Source organism: Oncorhynchus nerka, linkage group LG15 (assembly GCF_034236695.1).
Source record: "Oncorhynchus nerka isolate Pitt River linkage group LG15, Oner_Uvic_2.0, whole genome shotgun sequence".
NCBI lineage: Eukaryota > Metazoa > Chordata > Actinopteri > Salmoniformes > Salmonidae > Oncorhynchus > Oncorhynchus nerka.
In genome coordinates, this window is record NC_088410.1 from 67,981,602 (window position 1) to 68,002,602 (window position 21,001).

The 21,001-nt window shown below is 41.8% G+C and overlaps 1 protein-coding gene across 1 annotated transcript; it reads left to right on the top strand.

The window, feature by feature from the left end:
* Positions 1-207: 207 nt before the first annotated feature.
* LOC115143187 (epidermal growth factor receptor kinase substrate 8-like protein 3) lies at positions 208-18,566 on the top strand. Its single transcript, XM_029683330.2, has 20 exons — positions 208-458; positions 4,834-4,921; positions 5,052-5,122; positions 5,257-5,321; positions 5,461-5,619; positions 11,561-11,710; positions 11,823-11,899; positions 12,002-12,132; positions 12,396-12,565; positions 13,049-13,160; positions 13,596-13,669; positions 13,781-13,855; positions 14,103-14,248; positions 14,377-14,545; positions 14,643-14,674; positions 14,776-14,872; positions 14,990-15,097; positions 15,215-15,300; positions 15,496-15,628; positions 15,757-18,566. Exons 2-20 carry the CDS (start codon positions 4,857-4,859, stop codon positions 15,787-15,789), a joined length of 1,953 nt encoding a protein of 650 aa, XP_029539190.1. The 5' UTR covers positions 208-458; positions 4,834-4,856; the 3' UTR covers positions 15,790-18,566.
* The last annotated feature ends 2,435 nt before the right edge of the window (positions 18,567-21,001 follow it).

A 21,001-nucleotide genomic window follows, 5' to 3' on the forward strand; every position in this document is an offset into this window, starting at 1 on the left:
TAACTTGTAGCTATCATACTGACAACAGATTGATAACAGGAGTGATTTACAGGACTTTGCATGGGAGGGTCCAGGATCCCTCCTTGACAGAGTCCTTTGGTCTGTGTGGATGCCGTCCTGAGTACCAGGCACACCCACAACCCTTGCCCTGGACCTGAGTATAAATGACTACGATTTTGTCATCTTCTCCCATAAGGAATTTGACACTCAGTTGAACAGTAACACCCTTATTGGATGCTTTCAGTTCTATGGATCAATGCACTTTTGAATCTGGACTTTGCCCCTGTCTTTTATGACGAAGTCTTGGTAGTATTTGTTCAGAGTTCCGCAATATAAACCCCAGGCCTGGAATATGAACGGTATCTGGAGAAGAGAGAAATAGATTTATCCATAAATAACACAGAAAATACATTGCCGGACACAACAGGTGAGGTACCTCGAACATCGATAAACCATAGGTAGGCATATGTTTTTTTTAATGTAATTCCTGCTGAGGGGTTGATCGGCTAATGTTTACATGATGAAAAGGGTAATGAGTGTTTTCCAGTGTTACATAAAAGCAATTCGTCTGAAAAGTAAAGTCTTTGAGCTAAATTTAGAATTCTATTACCGACTTTATTACAAGACTGACTTTTGTTATTATTGTGTGTAATTCATTGGAGGGAGACACTGGTTAACCCGATAAATAGGATACAGAGCTGTACATTTGTATTAAATATATGGTGCTGATTGAAACATTTTGTTTTATTTTAGCTGATCTAGGGTATGAGTATCTCAAATACTTATTTCTACTGCGTATAGGGTCCTTTCCCCTGCTGTAAGTTGAATTATTTCGAAACTATGTAGCTAGCCCTAATAAAGATTGAAATTGATGACTGAAAAATATGATGTTTTGCTTGCTGTCAATCCATAGTTTAACCATGATAAACCATCCTCTGACATTTGTCACGGATTAATTGTTCAATCATTGACTTTACTTAAAACAATAGCAACATTTTCAGCTGCTTGCGTTGCTCTTGTTTCAACCGGTGGGGCAGATGGGAAATGTAATGGAGTTTTGTTGTTTACACTGTTCATGTGTGTTTGCACATCTCAATCATATAAATGAAGGTATCACAGAAGTTCAAAGAGCAATGAGGTTTTTGGTTTCAAGTTGTTGTCCATTGGGAAAAATTGCAATAGGGCACAACTAATATACTGTAAATGACTAAACATGATTTAGGCTATGACTAAGGAAATAAGCAATTAGGAAACCGCTCACTCAGAGGCGGCGCTCCTAGTGGCCGGGGACTTTAATGCAGGGAAACTTAAATCAGTTTTACCTCATTTCTATCAGCATGTTAAATGCGCAACCAGAGGGAAAAATTTTCTGGATCACCTTTACTCCACACACAGAGACGCTTACAAAGCTCGCCCTCAATTGGGCAAATCTGACCATAATTCTATCCTCCTGATTCCTGCTTACAAGCAAAAATTAAAGCAGGAATCACCAGTGACTTGGTCTATAAAAAAGTGGTCAGATGAAGCAGATGCTAAACTACAGGACTGTTTTGCTATCACAGACTGGAACATGTTCCGGGATTCTTCCGATGGCATTGAGAAGTACATCACATCAGTCACTGGCTTTATCAATAAGTGCATCAAGGATGTTGTCCCCACAGTGACTGTACGTACATACCCGAACCAGAAGCCATGGATTACAGGCAACATTCGCACTGAGCTAATGGGTAGAGCTGCCCCCTTTAAGGTGCGGGACTCTAACCTGGAAGCTTATAACAAATCCTGCTATGCCCTCCGACGAACCATCAAACAGGCAAAGCATCAATACAGGACTAAGATTCTACACCGGCTCCGACACTTGTCGGATATGGAAGGGCCTGCAAACTATTACAGACTACAAAGGGAAGCACAGTTGCGAGCTGCCCAGTGACACGAGCCTACCAGATGAGCTAAATCACTTCTATGCTCGCTTCGAGGCAAGCAACACTGAGGCATACATGAGAGCATCAGCTGATCTGGATGACTGTGTGATCACGCTCTCTGTAGCCGACATGAGTAAGACCTTTAAACAGGTCAACATTCACAAGGCCGCTGGGCCAGACGGATTACCAGGACGTGTGCTCCAGGCATGTGCTGACCAACTGGCAGTTGTCTTCACTGACATTTTTAACATGTCCCTGATTGAGTCTGTAATACCAACATGTTTTAAGCAGACCACCATAGTCCCTGTACCCAAGAACACTAAGTTAACCTGCCTAAATGACTACAGACCCGTAGCCATGAAGTGCTTTGAAAGGCTGGTCATGGCTCACTTCAACACCATTATCCCAGAAACCCTAGACCCACTCCAATTTGCATACCGCTCAAACAGATCCACAGATGATGCAATCTCTATTGCACTGTACACTGCCCTTTCCCACCTGGACAAAAGGAACAGCTATGTGAGAATGCTATTCATTGACTATGGCTCAGTATTCAACACCATAGTGCCCTAAAAGCTCATCACTAAGCTAAGGATCCTGGGACTGAACACCTCCCTCTGCAACTGGATCCTGGACTTCCTGACGGGCTGCCCCCAGGTGATGAGGGTAGGTAACAACACATCTGCCACTCTGATCCTCAACAATGGAGCCCCTCAGGGGTGCGTGCTCTGTCCCCTCTTGTACTTCCTGTTCACCCACGACTGCATTGGCCAGCGACGACTCCAACACCATCATTAAGTTTGCAGACGACACAACAGTGGTAGGCCTGATCAACGACAAGACAGCCTATAGGGAGGAGGTCAGGGACCTGGCCGGGTGGTACCAGAATAACAACCTATCCCTCAACGTAATCAAGACAAAGGAGATGATTGTGGACTACACGAAAAGGAGGACTGAGCACGCCCCCATTCTCACCCCCATTCTCATCACACGTCAAAACCTATTCCCCCTCAGGAGACTGAAAATATTTGGCATGGGTCCTCAGATTCTCAGAAGGTTCTACAGCTGCAACATCGAGAGCATCCTGACTGGTTGCATCACTGGTTGTGCGTATGGCCCAGTACATCACTGGGGCTAAACTGCCTGCCATTCAGGACCTCCATACCAGGCGGTGTAAGAGGAAGGCCCTAAAAATGGTCAAAGACCCCAGTCACCCCAGTCACAGACTGTCCTCTCTGCTACCGCAACAGCTTTTACCCTCAAGCCATAAGACTCCTGAACAGGTAGTCAAATGGCTACTGTCGGTTCACCTTGGGGTCATGATAGGGGCTGTATCGAATGTTTGATGTATTATAATAATTGGTTATGCTTATGTTGTATTAATAGAAGGGGAAGGGTCATAAGACCCCTCCCTCCTTACATTTATAGGGTCCTAGACTACAGATTAACAATATATATATATTCATTATAAGGTTTAATATTGTTCCACAGTCTTTTCTAGTCTCTGCCTCTTATAAAGAAACTGCGAGATGTGTGACTGAGAAAGAACCCTGCAGGGGAGTGAAAGAGATAAGAGACTAGTCAGACATTCCACTATAAATCAACTTGGAGAATGGACATTTACTGCTGAGCCTTTAGATAGCACTGAAACTCTTGTTTGTATTGCTGTGTATGCATGGGCTTGGTCTCATGAGTAGAAGGTAATGACGTATTTTGCAGAACTTACTCGGAAACATGCGTGCTATGTTCCTGTTTTCAACTTCTGTTTGAAATTGCATTAATAAAGGTTTTTGATTGATTTAATTAAAGATATTGACTGAATGCTAATTTCTCTATGAGCCAATGATTGACAAGGAACAAGGAACGAACCCCAACACTACCCGGGCTATTTGCATTGTGATTGACTACAGTCCACTATACAGCCTTTTATAACATAATGACTGACTAAGCACAGGGTTTCTGAGGTGTGATGACTAAGAGGTTTGTCGTCATGGTTCAGCTCAGCTCTGGACACTAATGTTACTCATTCATAGCTAGGTTTGCAAAGGGAGGGTATATTACTGGAAACCTTTGTTACCAAACTTTGGTAACTTTCAAGGTTTTTATTTTATCAGATGACATCTAGTGGCCTTTTTGGGTACTTCAGATTATTACAGGTGTCTGCAATTATCTCTGGCCCTCGGTGTGGTCTCATCACATGTAAAATATATCAAATAATCAAATAATATGATAAAGGTATAATAATAGAATGAGAAAGCTGTCAAATATCCAAAATATAAACCATCAAATTAGTGAATACCATTGGTGTTTAATATGAGGGTTTCAGCATGAAATATTCATTATATATATTTTTCCACACTTTTTTGTTGTTGTTGCTACGTTAGTATGTCTTTGTTGTAAATATTTTAGCGCCAAACTGATGGCAGTTGTGAAAAAAGTCAATCATTGGAGAGTTAATAATGCCATTGTTGATTAGATGCTTTTTTCATTAATTAGGCTTCCTAATTTCCTCTTTAACCATATGGTCTATCCACTAGAAACTCTAGGACAGTATGGACACAGATATAAATAAAATAATACTATGTATGAATAGATTTTTAAAAGTTATTCAAGTATAAATGACCAAAGTTACCATCGATTGCCATATATTACCTGTTATTTACTAAAATAACTGAAGATTCCTGTCAATTAAACGGTAGCTTTGCGACCCTATTCATAACACATCCTGTATAATAACTCATGATAATAACTACAATGGTAGGTGATTGTTATTATGTTACTGTATCACTGGCTAATAAGGTAGGTGAAGTACCAGTTATGTTGGCAGCAGTAGTTATCACTGTATTATGCTCTTGTGGTTGATATTTGTGCCGAAATGTTTGTGTGTGTTTTTTGTCTCCTCATGTTACAGGTGTGTGACCCAGGGGTTCCAGGATGTACAGTCCCTATGGCTTGGACTCTAGCAGTTACGCAGGATCTGTCCAGTCCGTCCAGTCCAAGTAGGTGTTCTCTGGAGCTTGCACTGTAGTTATAACCTATTTTTATGTGTTTATTTCTTATTTACTTTTGAATATTTAGTCTCTGAAATCAAATCTCTATTATGCTATTTTCTCAATTTTCTTGTGGCAGTGGTCTTTCAGTGGATGATCGGTTATCACAGATATCAAATTTGTCCAGACCAAGTGCCAAGTCAATATACAGTAAGTAAAGAGAAAACCATAATATTGACCTGGAGCAGTTGAAACTGATTACCTAAAGCATTGTTTATTATAGGTGAATGTTTTGTGAAACGCAACTATGCATAAGATGTTAATCATCCCATGTGCCCCATCAGTGCAGAGGAAGGAGTATGCGGACTCTATCACCAAGATGATGAACAAATTCCAGTACAGAGTAGAGGTATTGTTTTGGTTAATCCAATATAATGATTGTACTATGCTAATCATTTGATAATGGTCTGCGTTTGATCACAATAGCTATGCAGCTATTTCTGTGATTCCAAATGCATGTATAACCCCTGTGTGTGTCTGTTCTCCAGCATCTGTTCACCAGTGACCTGGATGGTAGGGAGGTGCGTGATGTGAATGACTGTGTTGAGAGGCTAAAGGTGCTGGATGGGATGGGCCGGGTCTGGGGGCAGGACATGGTCCTGGAGGTGCGGGATGGGAACCTGCTGCTAACAGACATCGAGACTAAGGTTGTTGCACACACTTTATACTTGACAATAAAACATTGGGTGAGCATAGCTATACTCACAGTTTACTAACAGACATTGAGTGTTGTAGATTAGAGAAAGATCATACAGGAGGTGTCACAGGTATTTACTACCCTTGGATTTCATTACATTTGATTGTGTTACGAAGTGGGATTAAAATTGATTTAATTTTCATTTTTTACCTAAAACACTCTGTAAAGTCAAAGTGGAAGAAATATTCTATATATAAAAAAGAAAATGAATTAAGGATTCACCCCCGAGTCAATACATGTTAGAATCACCTTTGGCAGCGATAACAGCTGTGAGTCTTCTTGGGTAAGTCTCTAAGAGCTGTCCACATCTGGATTGTGCAACATTTGCCCATTATTCTTTTCAAAATTCTGAAGCCAAACTGTGGGGAAAGGTTCTCAAGGTTTTTTGGTGCAGTTTTCACTTATTTCTGGTGGGGTAGGCTTGTGCACATTTTGTAAAGTTATCTAAAATAACTCAAATGTACTCATAGACCTCTCTACTTTTCTCCTCATGCTCATAGTCAATTGAAGTCACCTGGAAAGGAGCTGTAGACTGTACATGTTGCATTGGGGCCCTAGTTATTACACTGTGTTTCTTGTGTTTGATACATTTACACACTTGTGATAAAGTGTTCAATGTCATGTTGAACACATGGCCAATAAAAGCGTTCTCGTGCTAAGTTCAACACTCTTTCTGTTCCTAGATGGGCCATTTTAGTGTGAAAGTACTCGTTAAATTAGTGTTATGTATTGACTTGGTACAACAATTTGTGTCCTTTTGTTGTTTTCCTTTGTAGTGGAGCCTGTTCCACTCTTGCAGTAACTGTGATTTCGCATCACTCTTGTTGTCATTCTGTTGGTTTAGGATTAGTCCTTTGCCTTTATCGTTCCAAGGTTCCAGATACAGCCGCATCCTTTAACTGAGCCTGCATGAGATGGTGTGGAGACTGCCGGTCTGTAACTGTCCCCCCCACCATGACAGCTCCTCTTGCACTGATGGCCTTAGTGTGACCGCGGATATCCAAGTTTAACAGTCATGCTGTTGTGGCTGAACATTACTGAGTGTTGCTTTTACCATCTCAGGTGAGTGTTTCTCGGTGCATTCTTCCATGTAATGTTCAGCATGCAAAGGAGAGCGTGACAGAAAGTCTGCGTCAATGTTTACCTTTCCAGGACGCTACTTCAGTGTGCGATTGAAGTCTGACCGCTCCGCCACCCAGTGATGACCGGTGGCATTCAGTCTCGCTGTAGTTAGTACCTAAGTCAAGGGGCTATTATCCCTGTACACTGTCACAGAGCGAACATAAAATAGGTCATCTCGGAACTGCTTAGTCGTTGCCCATTTTAGGGCCAAGAATTCCAGTGAAGGTGATGGTTTCTCTCTGCTTGTGTGATAGTGCAGGAGCAATATCCAATGAATCAGTTTGCCACTTTGTCGTTGGTATAACACACCTCCCAATCCCTCTTCAGAGGCATCAATGTGCAGGATAAAAGGGTCCTTGAAATCTGGGTAAGCAAGCACAGGTGGATTAGTCAACACACTCACCAAGTGTTCTAATGCTCTCTGGTGGGCATCCTCCCATATAACTTTCTGATGGGGGCAGAGCCTGTCCCGACAGCATAGCTATCTAGGTCCTTCACTTCCCAGATGCTGGGGTCTCCAACTTCACTGCTAGTAAGTCATAGAGACATTTTGCATGTTGTGAGAAGTTCTTACTTTTAGCCCATGTAGTACCCTAGAAACCCCAGTAGTTTCCCCAGCTCTCTCACATGTTTCCCAGTTCTTGCACTGCTACAATTGATTTAGTATCCATTCTGTAACCATTAGTATAAATTATTTTTCCTAAATATTGGACCTCATTCTTGAATAGGTCACACTTATCAGCCCTGAGTTTAATACCCCATTGATTTTGCTGCCTGAGTACGTAAAGGAAAATCTTCCAAATGTTGAAGAAAATAACAAAAAATAAGCACATCATCCAAATATGGTATACAGATCTCTTATACCCTCTAAACTTTCCTCCATGCTTCGTTGGAAGACAGAGGGACTGTTTGATAAGCCAAAGGGAATTCTGTTCCATTGACATAAGGCCCAAGGAGCAGTGTATCTTCTGGACTCCTCTCCCACAAGGCCTTGATGGTATGCCTATCCTTTAAAACGGTAAACCATGAGTTCCTTCCTAAACCATCAAGTATTTCCTGTATACGGGGTATGGAATGCCTGTCTAGAACAGTCTTCTTTTTCAATCCCCTGTTATCAACACAAGGTCTTAAACACCCATCCTTTTCCGTACACAGACCAGAGGTGATGGTAATGACGATGTTGACATCCTGATGAAGTTTATATTCAGGAGCCCCTGGAGTTGGCTTTTCACCTCAGCATACAAGGGGCGTGGCACACCATTGAACCTCTGCCACTGGTATGTTTTCAGTCAAGGTTATCGGCATTTGGAGATTTTCAATGCACCCTATGTCCTTGGCATCTTAGGCAAAAATGGCTGATTCCTATCTGAGCATCTGTTTGACTAATTCTTGTTGTTCTTGGCTCAAGTGCTGTACATTTACAGGTGTGTCCCACCACTCTATGTGACTGGTGTCAGGGCCAGGCTCCAGTGGGATCTGTCATGAGTCTGTGCTACAGTAACCTTTTCTCCACTGGGCACAGGAACTGGGTGACACGCTACCACTCTCTGTAAGGTTCCTATCCCTGTTTGTCATGTTTGGTAGTATTCACTACTGCAATGTCAACTTTTCAAGATGGGCAATTTGATGTTTTCATGACTTGACTTTGTAGGTCCAGGCCCCAGATCACTCTCACGTCTGGTTCAAATAACACAATTTCATCATTGAAGGGGGCCTCTCTTGGGATACAGGGACGAATCCATTTAATTTGACAATGTCACGTCTGCATGATGTAAGCAGGCATTCCTCTGTGTACTCGGAGTTCTGATGCAGATTGAATAGAGTCTTTGTAGCAATGCTGGCAAGTCTGTTGACCAGTCCATAACAACTTTTGCATTTTTTTTCTCTCTGTTGGTTGTATTTGATTTTCTATTGGAGCGATTTCTGTTGAACTGTCACCCTGTCCCTGTACTGACTGTGCTAATGATGCTACCTGACAGGTCAGTTCTTTGATTGCTTCATTGCTCGCATCAATTTTACTCAGGAGGGGATTGTATTTATTTTGTTTTTGGACAGTGGTCTGTGGGGGCTCTGCCTGCATTAACTCATATGGGTGTGAACTTACGTGAAATCCTGGCCTTTTGCATGCGTTCGGTTTCATTGCCCTTGGCCATTTGCATTTTCTCAAGCAACAGTTCATCACTGGTGTTAATATTCTGGAGATGCTCATCTCTGCCCTGATGTTACCATTTGTTAATCCAATGACAATGGCCTGCAGGCATTGGCTCTTGACTAACTGTGCCATATTCCACTGGGCACGAGCTGAGGCTGATCACACTTTCTGTCTCCTGTCGAAGACTCGGACTAGGAAGTCCAGGGCAGACTCTCCTGGCTCTTGTGTTGCATCCTTCTCTGCATAATGTGTCCTCAAGATGTGCCCTAGAGTGTAGAGTGTCATGTCTGTTTTTCCCTCCAGATAACTCCTCATCTTAAGACCTGGGCTCACAGCTTTGATTACTGCTTCTATCATTTCAAATTCACTGTATCCTTTTCTCAGTCCATTTTCAATCTGATGTTCTAGGCTGTTGAAGCTGAGTTGAGGAGGCCCTCCCACCTCTTTTCGTCCTGCCGCAGCTCCTTTCTCTCCGCTGGGTTCACTGTCCATTTGCGTCATTGGCACTGATTGGCTGGAACTTGTCGGCAGACCTTTCGCAGCATCCTCCGAGTCCGATATTCTTTTGATTTATTCTTTCGGTTGAAGCTACCAAGACATTCCCTCATCCTCTGATTCCATTAAATCCTCATTCTCACAGTAATCCTCAATCAGTTTGCGCAGTAATGTGCAATGGCTCTTTCCTTTTACTTCAGAGTCATCTACACCTCTTATTCGACAACAACAATTGTCTTCACTTAAAGTCCATAAACTCTGTTCGATTTGATCCAACAACGTTTCCCTCTCAACTCATATTGTCCTACTCACGTGGCAACAACAACAATGCAGGCAATGGCAAGATAGCTCCAATCCGTTTGGTGGTCAGCCCGCTAACGTTAGCTGGCTAGCTACTCTCCCAACGTCTCTCACTCGTTGTCCGTTCAAAGAATATGGGCCGGTGCTAACATGAAAATAAATCTCAGCAGTGCCTCCAAATGTATTCCCTTTCTATGAGATTATAATATTGTTTTCTTTATTTCCCCATGGGCTTCATCCGAGTACCCCCTAGTGGCTGGAATAAAACCATATTAAGCCCTTTACACTTACCTCCATGCCATTTATTTTCCCATTTATTTTTTATCCCCAGTCTTTGCCAATGTCAAGCATATCCATACCATGATGTAGCTACCATCACTGAGGCAGTTACTCAGTGATGTGTTTGTTGTGTTGGATTTGCACCAAACATTTTTTTTTGCAGTATTACTCTAGTGCCTTGTGGCATATTTTGGAACAGTTTTATTCTGTATATTTGCATTATTCTTGAATCTTTCCACTCTGCCATTTAGGTCATAATTTCCTCCCATTACAGCCAATGAACTCTGTAGCTGTTTTAAAATCACCAATGGCCTCATGGTGACATCCCTGAACAGGTTTCTTCTTGTCCTGCAGCTCAGTTCAGAAGGTTGACTGTATCTTTGATGTGTCTGGGGGGTTTAATACATCCTCCACAGCATAATTATTAACTTGACCATGCTTAAAGTGATATTCAATGTCTGATATATTTATTGTTACCCATCTACCAATCACTAACCTTCTTTATGAGGCTTTGAAAATCACCCTGGTCTTTGTAGTTGAATCTGTGCTTTAAATTCAATACTTGAATGAGGGACCTTACAGATTGTAAGGGTTTCCTGTGGTGAAGGAGAAGCGGACCAAAATGCAGCGTGGTGGTTATTCATGTTCTTTAATCAAGGAACTAGACATGAAATAACTAGCAAAACAATAAATGTGCGAAAACCTAAACAGTCCTATCTGGTGCAAACACAGAGACAGGAACAATCACCCACAAACACACAGTGAAACCCAGGCTACCGAAGTATGATTCTCAATCAGAGACAACTAATGACACCTGCCTCTGATTGAGAACCATACTAGGCCGAAACATAGAAATACCCAAAACCTAGAAAAACAAATATAGACTGCCCACCCAACTCACGCCCTGACCATACTAAATAAATACAAAAGAAAGTAAATAAAGGTCAGAACGTGACACAGATGCTGTATGTATGGGGGACAGAGGCAGGGGTAGTCATTCAAAAATCATGTCAACCCCTATTTTTTTCACACAGTGACTCCATGTAACTTATTATGTGATTTGTTAAGGAACATTCTACTCCTGAACTAAGCGCTGTATTTAATCTGTAATGCTGAACCATTACAGATTCCGCAATAGATATGAACAGGTAATTTTATGATTGAGCCGACATGCAACTTTTACTGTAAATGTAGTCTACTCTAAAGCCTTTAAATGTCACTCACGCTGTAACGCTGAACTTCCGCGATGTGTATTGAATAAAGCCCTAATTTAGTCTTGCCTAAACAAAGGGGGGAATGCTTATGCAACTACTATATTTGAGTTATTTAACAATTGTACATTTGTACAAGTATGTGTAACTTGCTGTTCACTTGGACATTATGGAGTATTTTGCGTAGATCAATGACAAAAAAATCACAACAAATCTATTTCAATCCCACTTTATAACGCAACAAAATGTGAAGAAATCCAAGGGGTTTTTGATTCCTGACCTACTATTTTCTCTCCCTCTCCCCCTCTCCCCTCTTCCTGTGTGGGGTTCAGGAAGAGCTGGAGTCCCTGGCTCTGAGCAGCATCATGGAGCTAAAGGCTGTGATGGACAGCTGTGTGTACAACTCCCTGCTGACTGCGACCGTCAAGGACCACAGCAAGAGGACCACCAGTGTCTTCATTTTCCAGTGTGAGGACCTCAGGGTGAGGAGAATGTTATGCATCCATGAACCTGTCTCCAGACTGTATTAGGACCATTATGTTTCTCTCATGTTTCAAAATGGCTGTGCAAATGGATGTTAGTGATTTATTTCAGGCCGATTTCATAAAACGGGACCTAGAGAGAGTGCTCCCTCACCAGAGAGATGACGTTAACAATCACAGCAACAACAGGTAACAACAAAACAGTCCAAAACAACAACAGTGCGTTTAAAACGGTGTAGCTTACCTTAGTATGTGCTCATTTTCTTTGGGTAACCCTCTTTTTATCTCTAGCAGGAGCAATCTGGAAGTTATGGCTGGCCATCAAATTGTTAGGAATCTTCAGAATGCTGACCCACCTACTGAGCAGAGAGAATGGACTCCTCCCGAAGATCCCTCAGCTCAATGGAGCGCTCCGGACTATGGTAAAACAATGGCATACTCCAACCCAAAGTAGTTATAGGAAACCATTGATCAAGAGGACTGTAACTTGTGAGGTCCGAAGGGCTTGCCTAGATCACTGTAAAAAAAACGGAGACTATTAGCTCAAGGGTTTGTTTCCTGTGTTAATGACAGATAAATAGCTTTAGTCAAGGTTTGGTCAAATATCTTGAAAACAATAAATACTGTATTTCTAAATCTATGGGAAGTGGGAAACCAACCTGTTTCACTCCTATGTGTTCAATAGATGAAGATCCTACACCTGTACCTACGCCTACACCGCCCATGCCCAGAGAAGAGCCCCTCCCTCCCAGGAAGGAAACCCCAGTTCAACACCTCTTTATGGAGGAGGAGCCTGAGCCTGAGCCAGCCCTTGTCTCTCCTCCACGCCCATACACAGAGACTAATAGGAATGTGGTCAGTGCTCTGCCTCTATCATTATATTATTAATGTTAGCAGTACTGTGGATGATAGCTTAAAGGGGCAATCAGCAGTTGAAACAATAACAATGCATTTGTCCTGCCACTGTTCCTGTAAAAAGCTGATGGATGGGGTGGGAGAAAAGTAACCACTCTCAAATTCATAGACAGAGCTATGGATGCAAGGACTGTCCATCCGTGATATCAAAATAATAGTTTTAAGCATGTTTTGAGGCTATACAGTGTTTGTTTACATTTATTTTGTTTAAAAACATTGGCGTAACAAGCTTATATTGTGGGTCCTGAAGGGGTGCGGCAGTTGAACTAAGCTCATGAGGCATTTGTAAATGATATTCTTCAAGAATCAATAGATATATATCATAAGTCCAGAAATTGATGTAGCAACTGCAGATTTGCCCTTGAAGGTGAATGTAGTGGTTTGCATATGGATATTGTATAACATGTTCTTTGTTTTCTACAGGACATCGTGAATCATATTTTCAATGACATTGAGATCTTTATGGGCCAAGTCGCCGCTGCAGCAGCCAAAGCCGAGAAGAAGAAAAAGAGAAAGAAGAAGAATAAGGATAAAGGTGTGTGTTTCTCCTTATTCCAAAGAAGGCTACACCAGTGGAGCCAGAGCTACCGTGTGGGTATACATTTAAAGGTATAAACCAAAGTAAGGATCTCCCACATTTTGTAACAAAGCAGAGGGCTCAGTATAGCTCTGCAATGACATTATTGGTTGACGGTTGGTGGGGGCGGTATGTTGGGGGCGGGAGGTCCTGTATAAACACAAACTCAGCTGCTCTGCTCTGTGAAGCACAAGAGGTATGAATACACTGATTTCTGCAGACACCGGATTGACCATGCAGAGCCTTTCATTTGGAATAACCTTAACATGTATCTTGTCTCCCCCACCTGAACCCCTGGGGATATCCCATATTCAGGTGCAACATGGCAGTGGGGAAACTGATCTGAGGTTTTTGTATTTTGATGCAATTTGTTTGTTTTCTTAAATGTCCAAGGCATTAAAGGCATGCCACCAGCAGAGGAATTTGAAACCTGTCTCCAGAAAATCAAATGCGGGTTCAACCTTCTGGTGTGTATCAAAATATCTATAATATGTTGTGTTGCACACTCATGATGTAATACATGCTAGTCATTTAACCTGAGAGCTTAATCAAGTACCTTTGGTCTGTTCACTGTGACAGGGGAGCTCAATGGAAAGATTAGTCATCCCAGTGCTCCGGAATTTGTCCACTGCCTCTTCTCCACCCTGGCATTTGTAAGTTACTCCTACTGCTTACTCCATCTTTGTTTTCTACGCAGCTCTTGACCCACCCATGAACCATTTTCAAAGTAGTGTTTTGAACCAGCCTAAAATAATTGACAGTACATGATACATCTTCCTATCAATGAGTTCAGAATACTTGTTTCCCACCCTTAGTGGCAAGTGCTGCTGTAGAATCAACTGCTAAAACAGTTCAAACCCAGTTACCTGACCCCCTACCGCTACCCCCTCCCTTCTCCAGGTGGTGTCCCACAGCCCTGAGGAGCTTCCCCCCACCATCGTGGCGCCCCTACTGAAGCCCGAGTGTATCCGTCTGCTGAGTGAGGAGGCCACTCCTGAGGAGGACCAGCTGTGGCAGTCGCTGGGAGACGCCTGGAACGTCCCCAGGTGGGACACATGCATCACACCACTCACCAATGGGTATCTGGGAATGGGGAGTTACTGTCAGTCAGTGGTGCTCTGTGTACTTCCATACATTTTGACAAGGGCTCCCTGTATCCCTGATGTCTTAACAGTACAAAATGGCTAGAGGATGATGAGGACATCCCTACCTACACTCTGGAGTTCTATGATGGTTGGCAGCCCCTGGAGTTGACCCACTCTCTCCCAGGGAGAGAACCTGAGAGAAGGCAGCAGAGTCAGAAACAGAGTCAGAGTCAGAGTCCGCGCTCCACCCCTGAAAAGGTATTTGCCCAGTGAGCTGCATCTTATAGTTCTGTACCGGCTGGGTAATTCCAATAAGGTTTTTTTCAATAAGTTCTTCCAAACTTTTCCCCTGTAGAGGTCGGCCCCATTCAAGCCTCCACCATCACGGTATGCATTATCAAAGTATTATATACAATTTAAAAGCCATGAAATGATTATGGATACATGCTGGTCTGTGTGCGTCTATAGATCTATGTATGTGTTTTCAGTCCAGATGAGCCAAACCCCAGATACATGCGTGTGATGTATGACTTCACGGCAAGGAACAACAGAGAGCTGAGCATCTCCAAGGGAGAGGTGGTTCAGGTGAGCCTACTCAACACTACTACATGTTAACAGTACTCTGAAGTCTGTCTGCCCGCCCGCCCGCCCAATAGGTTTTGACACAAGAGTGTGTACAGTATGTGCTCTGTGCATCCACAGCTACTGGACATGTCAAAGAAATGGTGGCGAGTAAGGAGCGACAGAGGAGAGGAGGGCTTCATACCCAACAATGTACTGGAGTCACAGGACAAGGAGCAGGAAAAGCAGGCAAGATACCCCAACACCCAGCAAAACTTCATACTGGAAAGCCTGCTGTGTATGCTCCATGTGTATGGAGTTTACTGTATGAGTATGTCATTATAGAGACCTTATCCTCCCTGTCAGGAAACCAGTGGTCCTCCCTCCCTAACCAAGAGGTCCAAGCCTGACCAAGTGAAGGCCTGGCTGGAGTATAAGGGCTTCAGTAAAATGTAAGAGCACTCAAACTCCCAATCACAATAGTTATAGCTTAGTGATCACTGTAGGCATACATGTCATTTACAACGACTGTAGTCAATCACAAGTGAGTATGAGAAATGACAGGATGAGTATTCTCTTTTCCCAGATTTGTAAAAATGTCTCCTTCACTTTCTCTCCTTCCTTCCCTCCCTCTCTCTGTCTGTCAGCACGGTGCGCTGTCTGGGTGTGCTGAGTGGCTCTATGCTCCTGGGGATGACGAGAGAAGAGCTGAAGATAGTGTGTCCTGAGGAGGGGGGGCGGGTCTTCTTCCAGCTCCAGAACATCAAGTCTGCCATGGCTGTAGGTCCCACACCACCATGGCTTTAACTGTACAACTGTTGATTTATATTCTTGTACATGACAGGTAACAAGCTGATTTCTAAATCCCAGTCCTATTCCTGACCTTGGTTTTTTTCTTTCCACTCCAGTTTGCCAGTGAGGTAAGGCCCATAGAGCCTTAGGAGGGGAGGAGACGGGAGGACCAGAGAGTCACAAATGTGTCGGGACTTTTAAGTGTTATCCCTTTTCGCTGTGCAATAGAAAAATTCTGATTATAACTACTGAAAACACTGAGTAAGCTGAGTTTATTTAAAAGTATGTAGCGTGGAAGTATCAAAACTCTATATTTTTTTGTTCCATTTAATAATCCAATATTTAAAGAAAGAGTCTCTATATATATATATATATATTCTGTGTCAGCTGTTAACTTCAGCACTATATTTAACCATATGTATTCTATAAAACCAGTGTTGATGCCACTTGATTCTATGATTGATCTTGAGGATTTTTCTTGAGGAAGTCACCATTTCTACATGCATAAATTAATGTTAAGTGTTACAATACTTTTTCTGTATAGTATCGTGTTGTTGATGTAATGTAATCAACCCACATATATTTTACTTCGGTAGTGCTATGTATGTACACTTCAATGAGTAAATCACATTATATCAAATCAAGTGAGTCTCTATAATCTAAGCATGTATCTCAATGTTGGAACTGTCTATCCACATACAGTACAGTACCAGTCAAAGGTTTGGACACACCTGCTCATTCCAGGGTTTTTCTTTGTTTTTACCATTTTCTACATTGTAGAATAACAGTGAAGACATCAAAACTATTATATGGAATCATGTAGTAACCAAAAAAGTGTTAAACAAATCAAAATATGTTCAAAAGTGAGTTTGTGGAATTTCTTTCCTTCTTCATGCGTTTGAGCAAGTTAGGGGTGATATACAGACGATAACCCTATTTGGTAAAAGACCAAGTACATATTATGACAAGAACAGCTCAAATAAGCACAGAGAAATGACAGTCCATCATGACTTTAAGACATAAAGGGCAGTAGCAAAATCCATCAAGCGCTATGATGAAATTGGCTATCAAGAGGACCGCCACAGGAAAAGAAGACCCAGAGTTACTTCTGCTGCAGAGGATACCTTCATTAGAATTAACTGCACCTCAGATTGCAGTCCAAATAAATGCTTCACAGAGTGCAAGTAACAGACACATCTCAACATCAGCTGTTAAATCAGGCCTTCATGGTCAAATTGCTGCAAAGAAACCACTACTAAAGGACACCAATGATAAGAAGAATTGCTTAGGCCGAGAAACATGAGCAATGGACATTAGACTAGTACAAATTTGAGATTTTTGGTTCCAACCTCTGTGTCTTTACGAGACGCAGAGTAGGTGAACAGATGATCTCTGCATGTGTGGTTCCCACCATGAAGCATGGAGGTGTGATGGCGTGGGAGAGCTTTGCTGGTGACTGTCTGTGATTTATTTAGAATTCAAGGCACACTTAACCAGCATGGCTACCACAGCATTCTGCAGCGATACGGCATCCCATCTGGTTTGCGCTTAGTGGGACTATCATTTGTTTTTCAACAGGACAATGACCCAACACACCTCCAGGCTGTGTAAGGGCTATTTGACCAAGGATAGTGATGGAGTGCTGCATTAGATAACTTGGCCTACACAATCACCCGACCTCAACCCAATTGAGATGGTTTGGGATGAGTTGGACCGCAGAGTGAAGGATAAGCAGCCAACAAGTGCTCAGCATATGTGGGAACTCCTTCAAGACTGTTGGAAAAGCATTCCTTATGAAGCTGGTTGAGACAATTTCAAAAGTTTGCAAAGCTGTCAAGGCAAAGGGTAGCTACTTTGAAGAATCTAAAATATATTTGGATTTGTTTAACACTTTTTTAAGTTGCTACATGATTACATATCTGTTATTTCATCGTTTTGATGTCTTATTATTCAACAATGTAGAACATAGTAAAAATAAACAAAAACCCTTGAATGAGTAGGTGTCCAAACTTTTGACTGTAAATCAACTATATTAGTTGACTAAATGAGTCAATAAACTGACTCCTTAAAGAAAAAAATATATGACACCAGACAACACATTAGATGAATAAACATGCTTTATTTCAATCATCAGACATTATACCATAGTCTGTAAAACATTGGCATTCATTTAAAGCCATGATAGTGACTACAGTACACTAAGGGCTCTATTCAATCCATGTTGCAGAAGTTCAGCGTTACAGCGTGATTGAAATATAAAGGCAATGTTAGCGGAGACTGCATTCACAGTAAACACTGCATATGTCAGCTCAATCTGGAAATTACCTTTAAATTGCTATCGCGCAATCTGTAACACTTCAGCAATACAGATTGAACAGAGCCCTAAATCCAACAAATAAAAAGACAATGAAAACCATGTCAATATATAAAACGTGCAGAGAACCTTTCATGTAAAAACATGAAAATGTCTAATAAGGAAAACATGAATTGAGCACAAAATCACAAGTGAAATCTAATTGTTTGAATTCAACATTATGAAGTGAAAAGAATACTAGGCAATTCTTCAATGAGAAAATCGATTGAACAAAGAACTAAACTCGCAGTGTGATGATTGACTGATTAACTGGTTTGTGTTCTGTGATGACAACACAGTGTCTATTACTATTACCCAAGACTCTTTGCACTACTGAAACCCGTTGCAAGAGAACAGTATTTTGGACTCAAAACGGCATTGAACTTTGTGTGCTCTTTCGATTGGGACAGAATTACATGTCTGTCTTTAGTGAAGTTTGAGAATACACCGTATGGTCTCTGAGTTATGGTATGCTACAGTAGAACCAATAGGTTCCCTAGCATTGTATTTTATAAGCAAACAAAGGAACTAAACTGATTGTACAGATTGAGACCAACGACAGGAGTTGGTGAGGTTTGACAGAACAGATATGTGAACTCTGATGGACAATCTTTAATGGATGGATGGAAATGAAACGGTAAGGTCAACTGAACTGGAAACTGTGTCGTTGAGTCCCTTAGTGAGCCATACCTGGACCTGAAAATGGATGTCTGATCCTTTATCAACAATTACACACATCCTACTCCACACATGGAGACATAAACACTTAAATTATACATGCATCCTCTAATTCCCTGCAAAATACTATTTCAAAGAATCAAATCAAAAGCTATAGTAAATGGTTGTTGCTGTTATAAAAGCCTTGTTTTTATCAATCAAAGAGTAACAACGGTCCAGTCTATGGCTGTATGTTTGTGGGAAGGATTGCAATGTCTGAGTGGGTGTTTTGGTGGGAATGTATAGCCAAATTACATAGGCAGCTCTGGTTGAGATAAATGGCAGGGATGGATACCCAATATGGCTCTTGGTACTACCATTTCTGAAGACCCTTCCAAATTACTTCCTTCACTCGATACTCTATTGAGAGAGAACTACATGCTAAATTAAACCGAGTTCAACAGTCCTAACACAACAATCAACCAGAAAAACAAACAATGAAAATATCAAATAAGAAAATAATATACATGGTTCTTTGTAGCTCAGTTGGTAGAGAATGGCGCTTGTAAGGCCAAGGTAGTGGGTCTGATTCCTGTGACCACACATATGTAAAATGTAAGTCACTTTGGATAAAAGTCCAATTGTAAAATTCTGTGAAAGTCGAGGCCAATAATTATGATAACAAAATAAATCTTTCAGCTTTAATAACCCCAGTTTATAATGATCTACAGCAACGAAACAAAGTTTGCAATCTAAATATTGATATACTCTTTATATAAACAGTTTATATCTCTATAGCCTTTAAGAAAAATACACTTTATATATTAAATTCAACTCTGAGGCTCACCCTATGTCCAACGCATGCCACCCCTTCACAGTGAAACACCTCACTGTTGAGGAGCTACAGATCAGCATCCCAGGATTGAGATTAATGCATACAATTTCTCATAAAATATCTGGTTTCTCAAATATTTAGGGTCTATTCAATCAGATCCGCTTTAGCCGACATCCGCATAGCTGTTGTTTGACCGGTGTCAGAACTGCGTTAGAGCTGTCAAATCCACAAGCGGCTCTTGGCATTATTGCTAAAGTGGACATTGCCATTGGCTGCACGGAGTCACATTAAGAGAAATCCCATGCAGCCTTGTTTATAAGTTAGAACACTGGAATGTGAGCTGTAATCTACACCTTGATGATGATTTTCTATTTGTGCGTCATTATTTCTATATAGACTACACTTTCTCGTTCTGAACTTAACGAGAGTGGAACGGGTGTGGCTTCGTGACAATGATAAAGAGCAGCTGCTCACCGATTTGACAGCTCCAACGCAGTTCCACTTCCGATGCCAAAACATCAGCTAGCTGGGTGTCGGCTGTCGCCGGTTAACACTTGATCTGCTTGAATCTAGGCCTTCCTGTATATATCACGCTTCGATCTTAAGTTTTTTAAATGGCCTGGTAGATATAGTATGCAATGCATGGTGAACATTTACAACTTGGGCCCACTTATTCCACTGGAACAGTCTTGGCATCTAATAGGAGTGTACAATTAGAACAGTTATAACAATATCCAAGATGAATGCCCACAGTTTGAATCGGACATAGAAGAGGCTCTTTGTCTTTGGGCAAGATAATGGGGATAGGTGTGTACTTGTTTTGGTGACCATGACAACCATGGAGGTGGGGATGAGCTCATTTGTTCCCGATGACAACCATGCAAACATGTCCCTGCACGGTTTGAGCATTGGCATAGGGATGACAAGCTGAATGAGTTTGTTTTGCAGTACTCAAACTAACAACAATCATTCATACATGACAGTCGTTCAGCTTACTTGGATTCTCATGTGTTGCTTTTTCACGTTACATCTCACTTTAAACAGCTTTTCAGCCACTCCTGTTGCAGGCATTCACAACATAAGATGCACGGTGGAAATGCAGCCAAAGCAGAGCATTGGTAAAACGGTTTCTTCCACTTCACTGGAAGGTCTGGGTAGGTAAGAGAGAAGGTACTTTAACATGCTGCATGGTTTCAGTCCCAATGGCATCATCTTGATGTTAGTTCAGCAAAAATGCTAATGCATGAAGAGAACAGATGCTGCGGTTGTTGTTGTTGTTGGTGATGAGGACTGAGGCGTTGCAGCAGAACATGAGAACAGCTTGGACTGTGACAGGCTAGCTAGTGCCTAAAATCAAAAGGCACTGGTAAGTCTGGTATGGAGCATACAGGGCACTGCATACAATGAACTAATAACCGACATAGTGGGTCCAGAGGCCAGTCCCTGGGGTCTGTTCTGGTCTCTTTAGAGGACCAAGAGGTGTGTGAGGGGTGGGAGTTGAATATACACACACAAT

Bases quoted from the DNA above. Each gene is read 5' to 3' on its own strand.
- LOC115143187 (XM_029683330.2), top strand. From the start codon at position 4,857: ATGTACAGTCCCTATGGCTTGGACTCTAGCAGTTACGCAGGATCTGTC. The intron at 11,900-12,001 runs GTAACAACAAAA...TTTTATCTCTAG, and splicing joins AACAATCACAGCAACAACAG to CAGGAGCAATCTGGAAGTTA. The intron at 13,670-13,780 runs GTGTGTATCAAA...TTCACTGTGACA, and splicing joins AATGCGGGTTCAACCTTCTG to GGGGAGCTCAATGGAAAGAT.